The sequence below is a fragment of the Parasteatoda tepidariorum genome, chromosome 7 (assembly GCF_043381705.1).
Source record: "Parasteatoda tepidariorum isolate YZ-2023 chromosome 7, CAS_Ptep_4.0, whole genome shotgun sequence".
NCBI lineage: Eukaryota > Metazoa > Arthropoda > Arachnida > Araneae > Theridiidae > Parasteatoda > Parasteatoda tepidariorum.
The window spans coordinates 72,198,234-72,210,452 of NC_092210.1; the positions used below are offsets into that span (position 1 = coordinate 72,198,234).

General features: G+C 29.6%; 2 protein-coding genes across 2 annotated transcripts in view; both read left to right on the forward strand.

The window, feature by feature from the left end:
• LOC107445558 (chymotrypsin B-like) overlaps positions 1-12,219 on the forward strand; it is an 83,848-nt gene that overhangs the window by 39,521 nt on the left and 32,108 nt on the right. The gene's annotated exons all lie outside the window — the stretch shown is intronic.
• Positions 1,269-12,219, forward strand: part of LOC107445560 (enteropeptidase-like) — a 40,297-nt gene continuing 29,346 nt past the window's right edge. Inside the window, exons 1-5 of the mRNA XM_071183385.1 lie at positions 1,269-1,373; positions 2,599-2,741; positions 6,155-6,392; positions 9,495-9,605; positions 11,879-12,102. Coding sequence (XP_071039486.1) covers positions 1,274-1,373; positions 2,599-2,741; positions 6,155-6,392; positions 9,495-9,605; positions 11,879-12,102 — 816 coding nt within the window. The 5' untranslated portion in view covers positions 1,269-1,273. The remainder of the gene's footprint in view (positions 1,374-2,598; positions 2,742-6,154; positions 6,393-9,494; positions 9,606-11,878; positions 12,103-12,219) is intronic.

A 12,219-nucleotide genomic window follows, 5' to 3' on the forward strand; every position in this document is an offset into this window, starting at 1 on the left:
TCATTACAAGGAATTATCAAGCCCTAATATGCATAGAAAGTTCTTTAGTTTGTATATCCCACAAAAGTGGATACACAGGGAATACTTAGCGCTTTTTAACAATTAATATGTACTCAAGAGAGGCTCTTCAACGCAGCATTGAACATGCGGGGTAATTCACAATCACCATCTCTAATATTCATTTTTAAAGAGAAATAAAACAAATATGCATGCATGAGCTCGCAAATTGGTATTTAAGTAATAAAAAGCGTAAAGCTACCATTAAAGTATAACGAGCCCCTGAATGTAAGGTGAGATAAAAAAAAATCCTGCTTAATTTGAAAAAAAAAAACTGAAATAAGATTAAAAGAGATAATTGAATGTACACTCAAGATTCATCCTGCACACAAAATGGTTCTGTTATTTTTCCTTAATTAAAAGTAATTCAACAAATTTAGAATTTTTTCTCTCGCTTAAATGCTAGACTATGCCTTTTTTAACTATAGTTTTGACAAGTATTCCAAAATATATATTTAAGACGATGATTACGGACAGATCTGTAGAGTCAAAACTAAATTATAAAAATGTTTTAGTTAATTATTCTATGAATTTTTTAATTGAAGTTTGGATCTGAAAGGAGTAGAAAGCCATTCAAAAACATCTCCACTGCAAAATGAGTCCTAGACTCGTTGAATTGAAATGTGAATTATTTTTTTTCTGATTTTATTCCGGTCTTATTTTTTTTCACTCAAATATCTTTTTTGTTATGATTTATAAAACAAGCCTTTTTAAACTTAATCATTCTAAAAAGTTAATTCGGTAAGATTCGCAAAATTAAGAACTTAATCCTTTATCACATTCTTTAACTGCACAAATTTTGAGACATAAAATGCATAACAAATACTGATACAATGCAGATATCTATTGGCTTTCATAGACAATGCAAATACACATTACAGAATGTCCCACATTTGAATAGTAGAATTTGTAAAAATAATCTAAATAGAATAATTAAGTATTTGTTAATGAATTACATTACATTATATTCTTTCACAATACTCATTAACAAATACCTAATTAATTGTATAATTAAGCATTTGTTAATGAATAATTACATACATTATTTTACATTTTTCATTAACACATACTTAATTAATTGAATAATTAAGTATTTGTTAATGAATTTTTCATTAACAAATACTTAGGTGTCCATACCTGTAGAGTATCCATACCTGTTATCATAACATGAGATTGCATATCCGTGTAATGTTTTTCACCTGTTCCCGCTGAGTACATGATTTGTAAAATTCTTTATCATTTGGACACATCTTCTTGTGGAACGATGATTTTGATAGGATTTTTGATTTCTATATTTATTCTAAGCAATAATTTGGGTAAGTAAATTTCTACATAGAGACAGTAATTATGTAAAAAGAAAGTTGCTAAAATAAAAATTATTTTGATACTATTTTGAAAATGAGAATTATTTTTATTTACGAAACATTTCATACAAAATAAAATCTTGTATCAAAAAACTTGATTTGTCATTCGATAGATTTCTTTCAAGTTTTGCATATTGTCATTTAAAATTACATACTTTAAAACTATTTAAAAATTTGTATACCCTTCATTTCACTAATTTTTTGACCGTCATTGAATAAAATATTAATAATGAATTTTTTTATGCATGGAATTATTTTCAGATAATCGAATTTAATCTTAGAGTGCAAAATTTTTTCGATTCAATTTAAAATTTCTCGATCTATGGCTAAATACGAAAAAACTGAAATTAGCAATAAAAGTCCCACATTTTTGGTAGTTCTTTAGTTGAAGATATTGGGACAATACTTTTCAGATTGCAACTAACCCAACATTTTAATGATTAAAACCCGAATTAAGCTGAAAAAAATTTTTGCCTCAGAGAAAGTACGGTTTTGGGACTGTTTCTGTAGCTTAACAAATACTTAGCTTTAATTAATTAACACGTTTGAGGTCACCCATTTGAACCATTCGACTGGCACTTGATTTAAAATCCATATTCGCCTATTTTGGAATGAAAATTTTTTCAACGCAATTATGTTTATAATTAACGAAGTAGAAAAAGACAATTTCGTCAAAAAAAATAGAGAGCTGTTGTTATTTTTAATTTTATTAAGTTTTTATAAATTTTATGCTAATTTAATTGGAACTGTTAAATTAATTTTATTGGAACTGTAATCTATTGTTATCTTCAAACACTGAAATTTATAATTGTGTTGATAGGGAAATTCTATGAATCACTTGTTTTAAATATCTCCATCTGATATTGAAAATCACATAAATAGAATGAATTGCATATAAATCAATGGTTTAGCAGGGTGAATGCGTTGCATACTTTTTGAACTTTAAAATAATTACCATCAGCCGTACATAACTAGATTTAAATATATTAGTATCCAATGAGAGAGCGAAGCAATCTGAAATTAACTGCAGAAGTAGATTTGTCGGGTTGGAGAGATCAGAGAACAGGGGAGTGGGGATGATTAGAATGTTCTATATTATTTAAGAAATAACCAAGCGTTCAAAAAAACATGTTTTAAAATGTTGAACAACCTATAGTCAATTTATTTTATTTTTTAGTTATTGCTGAAGAATTCTACTGCAGGGATATCTATGAATACGACGCAAGCACTACTGGAGAAATCAAAAGTCCTTTTTACGACGATGGAGCCTACCCTAACAGACTTTGGTGCCAGTACAAGATTACAGCTCCGGAAGGACATGTTAGTGAATAATTTTTTTAGAGTATCATGAGTTTTCCTCATTCGTACCACGTAACGATACGTCGTTATTTTACCCAGACATTAGAATAAAAAGAAAGGAAAAAATTAAAGCTTTTCGTTAAATCTATAAATATTTCTATTATGTGGCGTGATAAACTGGGATATTTCTCTATTTATGGCAACTTAACATAACATCGTTATAACTTTATAAAATATATTTTTATAATAATAAAATAAAACTCACTCTCGTAATGTTCAATTATCATTTCCTATTCGGAAGTTTTTTTTCTTCTCCAAAGCCATTTTTTTAAAAATTTGAAGAAAGGAAGTCAAATTAAAGGAGAAAAGAGAAATGCAATAAGCACTATGAAACTATTGAAGTAAACAAGCTTTAGATGGTCAGATGCCAGTGTTTTGCCAGATATTTTAAACTTGCTGAACATCCAAATCCGTCACCAATCCGCCCACTTCTGTGACGAGCTCGTCATCAGTGGAGACCCTCCAGTCATCACCAAACCCGTCATGGTGACCTGAAATACCATGATTGCGGCACCCTTTATATTTTTAATGAAATCAAAACTTAGTTACGGAGAACCTATTGAGATTTGTGTTTGATCCTTTTTAAAAGGGCTGTAGAAATTGTAAACTTAAATGGTTCTCTCTCTCTATTATATATATATTACGATTCACACTTAGCAAAAATATGAAATTAAATAGTAAATTTAAACAAAATAAAAAATAATATTTTTAAAAACCACGTTTTTGTAGTGGAGAATAGTAATTAAAAAAAAAAATTGAAAAACGAAAAACGTGGGGTGCATGAAATATGTAACAGTAATGTTATATTAGTGTGTGTATGTGTGCTCTTGAGAATATGTGTATGTATATCTGTAATTGTAATTGTATCTGAATGTGGATGTGGAATATGTTTGTGTAGATGCATATGTATGTGGATGTATATGTGGCTGTGCAGGTGTATGAGTAAGAAAATGTGCACATGTATGTGTATATGTACTGTTATGTATTTCATGCGCCCCACGTTTTTTGTTTTTCAAATTTTTTTTTAATTATTATTCTACACTACAAAAACGCGGTTTTTAAAAATATTATTTTTTATTTTGAATTATTTATTTTGAATTTTTTTATTTTAAATTATAATTTTTTTAATTTTTATTTTATATTTTTCAAAAATTATTACTTTTCAATTATTATTCTTCACTGTAAAAAACGTGGTTTTTAAAAATATATATTTTTATTTAGATTATTTTTCTTAGTCAAGAGTAGTCAAGACTACTACAAGACCACTACTAAAATAATAGAACTTTCATTTTAAATTAGGGATACAAAAATCCTTATAGAAAAACAATACCTTTACGATTTTCATTAGTTTTACGCTGATGACAACCAAAAAAATCTGGAAATGAATGAGGAAAAACTGGATCCTACCACGTGATTTTTCAGCCAATAAAAATACTCCGACAATAAAAATCTTTTCACCTGACATGTAATACTAATTTGAAATAATGGAATCGACAACAAAAGACAATCTCGAAAATAATATTTCTTTTTAAATTTTAATTTTATTTTACTTTGTATGTGTTCTTTCTCTTCATTTTCATGCATTGTCATCCAATTCTGAACTATGTACCAAATTTGAAGTTTGTAGCTAGTCGGGAAGTTAGTTTAATACTGATTACAAAATTCCACCCGGACAGACATACACGAAGGCAAGTTTATATAAACGTGGTAATGAATAAATTATACTTATGTCATGTTATAGGGAATGACGAAATTTCCAAATTTTGTCACATTTACTAAATTTTATCACATAATTCGAAACCGTCCTTATTTTGTTAGTTTTACCTAAGGCATTACCAATGCTCTTCGGTAAAAATTATCAAGATTTTTGGTGCTTCTATAGAGCCAGAAGCGCAGTAATTTTTACCATATTCTGTTAGTTTCGATCGTACTTTCTCTTCAGTGAAGAACTTAAAATAACATAACTTGTTTATTTAATAAGCTAAGAAAATGGGCTTGAAGCGGAAGATTTTGTTAACATAATTCTCTGACTATTTTTAAATTAGACATAGAAATTGATATTATGGGGCAATTTAACAATTAACCCCACACTGAACATAAATTAGTATATTTAAATAAATAAAAAATGCGTTTTAAATGTGTGCATAAAATTTCTCTTTTCCAAATATGAAAAGATAAGAATTACTATTTCTTATTGCCGTTTCCGCAGGTTCTTGTGAAGCTTAGCAACAAATCAAATATAGTTCTTCTCTTGATTTTTCAGCACTGATAATTTATTTAACCTACCGCTTTCTTCAGTATAACAGGCTACACTGTAAAAAATTCCGGTAAAAAGTACCTGCGCACAGGGTGTTTTTTACTGTAAAATCTATTTCCACCGGAACATATTACGGAAAAAAAAATCTGATATATCATAATTTTTGCAGTAATAATTACTATAAGATGGATAATTAAATAAATATTTTTGTAAAAATTATGGTATGATAATTTACGGTAAAAATGGATTTTACAGATGATGTACCCAAAGTGCCGTTACTTTATACGGTAATTTTATCGGGATTTTTTTTGCACGGTACTTATGCCATGCAGGTGAATTCAATAATTATTTTTATTTCACTTAAATAGCAAGCCAAATATTTATGCCACAGGGTGTTATTTGGATTCTTCATATATTTTCCGTATTTTTCAAATGCATGCACGGAAGACAGTTGCTTATTTGCAATCCTAGCACAACTTATGAAATAGGAGCACATAATTATACGTGTACAGCTATAAGAATACAAATATTTTCCCAAACTAATCATGAGAGCTGTTTATTTTAATTTTGTAGACACTATTGGTGTTTTTTGATGTTTTTTATTTGCAATTGGCGATTGCAATGGTCTATAGGTGGCGCAAAGCAGAACTCTGTCTATTATGGCAGCACTTTGCATGCTTTCACCATCACCTTGTGGACAGTCATAGGACAAAAACACTAAATGGAATTCAAAACTGCATTAAACGTAGCTCTTAAAGAAAGTGTAGTTAGAAAATATTTTCGTCAAATTAAATGAGAAAAATGTAATGAAAGGTAAAAACGTGTTGTACATTCCCATACAACTTTGAACAGGGAAGGAGGGAAAGTCAAGAAATGGTACCGGCATTCTCTCTAGCTGGTGTATTCAAACGCTACGATCGCGAATAATAACAAAAGCACCAAGTGTCCCAAAAAATATCAACGATTTGAAATAAATCGAAACATGAAAGAAGATGAAGGAACAGGTTTATCTTTGGATTTTCAATTCCTCTCTTCAAGACGCCCGTTAACTACTGTTCATTGTAGATTTAAAAGTGCTCTAATAAAACAATTAATGTCCTCTTTATTTTGCATACAGATGATAAAGCTGACTTTCAAAGACTTGGACATTGATCCAACTTATAGTTGTGGTTATGATGGTCTAGCCGTGTATGGAAAAAATAAAGAAGTTAGACTGGGAGTTTATTGCGGCAAACAACTTCCTCAGCCTATTCTCTCAATTCCTGGAGAGAGTGAAATGCAGCTTCTTTTCACGTCAGACGAAATGGGATCTGCCAAAGGATTTCGAATACAGTATGAGTCTGCTCCCCATTTACGTAAGTTACGAGTCGAGTTTCATAAAAATAGAGTTACTAAGCACTTTTATGCAGCATGCCGAATGCTCACGAATGTTTGTTTTGTGTAAGGAACCGAGATTTTCCTCCTGTCGTAAATCTGCAACATTGTACACAAGTACGCATGGGATGCTACAAGGCAATATTAAATCCTCTCTCTAAAAGAGGGATTTTTTTTCTCACTTTCTTGCAACGTTCTGTACAAATTCTGGAGGGGACTGAGTTTTTTCTATAGAAATTGCGGTACGCAGAACATACGTTCTTAACGAACCTTTCTTGCCTTGTTACGAAAAAGTACAAAAATCTCGAAAATATATACTTTTTTCATTTTGAGATAAAATTTAGATTTTATAAAATTTTAAACCAATGCTTTCGAATCATAACTGCAAGCTGACAAAACTTTGATTAGGTTAAAAAGGATATTTTTCCAAATTTTAGGACTTAGACCAAAGTTTTTACAACAAAATTTTATTTTGGTCTTTGTCTTAGACTGAGAAAGATACTCCGGTATTAAGGCAAAGCAATATTTATTGCTTCATTTACAAGAGCCGAAAATAGCTTTGATTGTGTAATACGTAATGAGTAAGTTAAATGCATATTTATGAAATACTTTTCAAGAAAGTGAGATAAAAGTACTCTTCTGTGATAAAAGTTACGCTTTATAATGCAACGATACCTAAAAAAAAAGAAATAATATCACAATTGTAAATTAGTTTAAAAAGAATAACGAAACAAAGTAAGAAAGTAAATTTAACATAAAGCCAAAAAAAATAATAATAAATAAACAAATAAACGTTAGGATCAGATTGCTTTCTCAAGAAGGTAGAGTCAGCCCTTTGCTGGAATGGTAAGAATTAAAAAATTGGTAAAAAATGCAGGAAATTAAAAATTAGTGCTACTGGGTACATTTGAAAGAACGCTGAAATTATTTATCCAGAATGGAGAATGAAATGAAACAAATCACAAAAAAATTTAATTAATAATAAAGTAAAATAAGACTTATTTGTTTAAACCAATAAAAAAACAACTTTAAAATATATTATTTAAACAATTCGAAATTTTATGTGAAACTCAAGTGTTTAAATATCACAATCAATATTTAGAAGGAGAAAAAACAAAATATGCATCGAAAGTCAAGTCACCAACGAAAAAGGCGGCATGAGAAACAGCAAAACCATTAATTGCCCGATAAATTTTAAGGTATTCCAAGTAATTGCTTTTTAGCTCCCCTCTTTAAAATCAGACAATCAAATCATTTTCGAAGTTATATCTCCTTAATAGTACTGCATCAGTTTTCTAGAGCACTTTTCGTTTTCCTCATTTAATTTATGACATCCAATGTGTCAACATCCATTGACATCCATTTACATTGACGTTTGACATTTATGACATCCACACCCATTGACATTTATGACATCCATGGATGTCAATTATGACATCCAATGACATCCAATAATTTATGACATCCTTTTCTTAACTTCATTTTTTTCCAAGGATACTAAAAATGTATTTTAAGAGTCGTGATTACGAAACACTCTGCACATCAATTATGTTGCATGTGCACAATGATGATGGCAAATAATAGTTGTGCTAGCTAAGATATAATCGTATAAAGTCACATGAATTATGAAAGAATTATAAAGATATAAAGTAATTTATCGTAAAACAAAATGATTTAAGTATTCAATGTTTATGTTTGCGGAAGAGATAATTACTTATTTGAGTTATTCCATTTATAATTTCGAATCTTTACCCAATTCAATATGAAAGTTCAGTCTTATCAAAGCGAAAATGAAAGGAATGATAAAAATCTAAGGTTATTCTCATAAATTGTGAGTAGTTATTCTTATTGCTTATTAGTATAAATTTTAAATATTTAATGAACTAAAACAACTGTTTTTACAGTTAAGAAAAAAGATGAAATTTTGCATCCATTTTGACTTAAAGTTCAAGAATACAGCTTTTAGGCATAAGCCTATTAAAATTACTTCAACAAAATCTGTTGCTAAGCTTTTCGATTATCACGTATTTATGTGAGCTTGAAGCTGTTTTTAAATTCTTTTGCCTCAATGTGTTTCTTAACCCTTAAATACACAGGAATTTTTATTTTTAATAAATGTTTGAAATTAACATTTGGAACAGGGTGTAATTATTGAAGAAAATACAAAAAAAAAATCACGTGAGAGTTATTTTTTAAATTGCATAAAAACATATTGGTGTCGCATTTCTACGTCATCATGGACAATTAATCCGTGAATTTTGCACACCCACTGCGAATAAAAATATAATATTTGAAACCGAAATTTTTATATAAATAATCGTTTTCAGACATAATTAATTTTTATATAAATAACCATAATTGGTAATACCCACTAAAATGAAATTGTACTCACAAGGGAAACTAGGGAAGTGTGACTCGCCAATTTTAAAATAAACTAGTGGGATGCATGCCTTATGAGGAATAATTTTAGGGGGCAACATTCGTTTCGGCCCATAGAAGGTCCTGTGAGAGATAAAAAATAATTCAATATATAGAAAAATCGGTATTTTATTACTTCAATGCAGACTATTAGTTATTGTAATTGTCTCATACTCCAATTAATTTTATGGTACTTACTTTCACGTACTATATAATGCATATTTATTCTCAAAATTGATTTTGAAAATTTCATTCTCTTCAACACACTTCCCTAGTTTCCCTTGTCAGATAGCCCGCCAAGAATAAAAACTTCTCCAGGTAAAGAAATGTAAACTGTTGAAGATTCTAGTTGCCTTTGGAAATGATAAAATAGCTTTGGTAAAATTAAAATATAAAAAGAAACTTTGCAAAAAAGGTTGCCATATAAAGAAATATGAAGTTTTAAACATACGATACAGATCTATATAGCTATGCATTTAAGGGTAAAATCACTGTAAATTTCAACAAATACTTTCAATATTATTTTCCCAATTAAAAATTATTATTTCCGTGTCTATGGAGTACTGATTTTGCCAAATCTAAGCACCTCTACTACAAAATTGAGATTAAAAGGGATGGGTAAGAATTAAATTATTTTTAATGAGACTTGTGAATATTTGTTTCAGAGTTGTGTGCAACGAATGAGGGGGTATGCAGAAATCGTAGATGTTATCGACTCAACAAAAAGTGTGATGGCGTAGACGATTGCGGTGATGGAACGGATGAAGAAAAATGTGGTAATAGCTCAAATTATTTTGAATTCATACCTTGAAGTCATGCGATTTTGATGAAATTGTGCTGTATTTTATAAACTACGCAGATCAGCGTAAAGCATTTTGCACTACCTACTTACTAATTAAGAATATGCTTTAAAGCAGAATTCTGTCTTATAAATAGGTATACTTAGGCATGGCACTGATAAATAACTATTCTCTACGACGTAAATAATTGTTTTTAAGTGCCAGACGCATGCAGAAATAAAACGAGCGCTAGAAACGTATTTGGGGGCTTATAAGTATTCGAAAATTAAAGAAATATTATATTTAATCGTCAAAAACATATTAAAACATAAATATTCCTGTTCTTAGACGTCAAAACGGCATTTCAATTTCAAGAAATTTAAACTTATTGAATTCAAAGACTAAAACTATTGTTTCAGAAATATTAATATTAATAATACTAATTATTATTTTTGACATCGTTATTAAACACAAATTTTTTAACTTTAACTGCTTATAACTCTCCTTCAAATAAAAATGTCCTAAATCTTATAAAACAACGGAATAATATAAAAAATTAATAAAATTAATTTTACAATTTTAAAGTTAATTTTGATCATAGCAGGTTCTTTTAATAAATAAGTCCAAGTGCCACTGCAGGTATGCAAATAATATTGCAATAATATTGATTAAAAGTCGCTGCCCGATATGCAAAGAACATTGCGTAAGTTTTGGTGACACTGCTTGATGTAGTACATTTACCTGGCACTCTGATGCTTTCTTACCTCATTTTTTAAAGTTTAGTTCCGATTGATTGAACAACGTTACCGCTACTGAACTGAACTGAAGCTTAGATTGGTTAGTTCCTGAAGTGATGCTGTTGTCAAAAGTAAGCAGAAAAAAGTGGTGAATATCTGAGTTCTCGTGACTTTTAGCTTTCTTAATCATGAGTGTGACGGTAACGATTGTGTTGGGATAACATTTTTCTTTTTATGAGGAATTAGAAATACTTAATGAAATGTTTAAAAATATATTTATTTCTTTTTGAATTACTATATTTAATTCTATTTGAATTATTATGTTTAATTCTATTAGAAAATGTTTAATTTTATTTGAATTTTAATATGATGAAGTGCCACTGCCCGGTATACCTTACACTATGTATTTTTAAGTATTAGTGCCTCTGACCAGTATACATTTGTTCGGTATACCCTACACTGATATTTTTCAAAAGTTAAGTGACTCAGTCAGGTATACAAATAATATTGCATAAGGTTAAGTGTCACTGCCCGATATACCAGTAATATTGTATACATTTAAGTGCAACTGCAGAGTAAACATTTGCCCAGTACATTGAGGTGCTTTTAAGGTTTAGTTTAGATCGGTTGAATAACATTACCAATATCGTAACAAAACCCTAACATTACCGTTATGAACTGAACTGACTGGTTAGATTAGTTCCTGTAAAGTGGCGCTATTGTCAAAAATCGGCGGAATCAGAATAGCGGTGGAAGTATTTTACCGAAGATTTGTGCAATATTCACTGCCAATTTGTATTGTTATCGTCAAAAGCGTCATTGAGACAGCCAGCTTATTTGTTTTTAAATGTTTTCAATTGATCTGCAGAATGTTTTAATAACAAATTCATTACAACTACTATTATAACATACGAACATGCAATAGGCAAAGACCTAATCCACTCTTACTTGAGTTTATACTTACATATGGTCTTGATTTTTGACAGTATGATTTTAAATCTAGAAATACTTCAACTCCTACTGATTTAAAAAGGCAGATCAACTGATATTCAGTGGCGGCTAGTATTTTATGAAAGACAAAATGCTTTTATGAGGAATTAATTGTAAGGTATTTATCAAGATTTCATAGTATTGCATGATAGTGAATTTTCACTTTGACAATGACTGTCTCATTCTTCGATTTTTTTTAAACATGATAATGTAAAAAAATTATTATCATTGAAAACAAACTGTAATGATGACTGATTAGTCGTGTAAAACAAATTTTTTTTTGTGTAATAATCTTAAATCAAATTATTCGATATAATTCTTTTAAATCATACTATCATTGAAAATTTCAGTAATCTTTGTAAAATTTTTATAGATAAAGTAAAGATCTCGTTGCAAACTTAACACATAATTAGGATTTTTGGAAACTTCCACTGACAGCACGGGAACATTTATAATTGAACATTATATTTCATGAAAGTTAATTATTTTTTGTACGTCTTCAAATGCTTCAATCATTTACCTTCAGTCATGTTTCTGTGTAAGGTAAGCCCATTGCACTGCCATCTAACAATTGTGGCGCAACTCCCATACCGCCAAACACCATCTACGGCTCTCCTGACCGCCAAGTGGGAGGAGTTGAAGCCATACCAAACAGTTGGCCCTGGCAAGTTTCCCTACAGCATAGCAATAGAAAAGAGCCTAATGACCATTTCTGTGGAGGTTCTCTCATAAGTCCACAGTGGGTAGTTACTGCTGCTCATTGCGTGGTATGGTAAGTTCTTTTTTATGTTACTAAACATGATCTCAAATTGTTGCCTTTTTTTCAGAGTAACTCTTTTTCTTTTGCAATATATATGTATATATATATATATATATATATATAT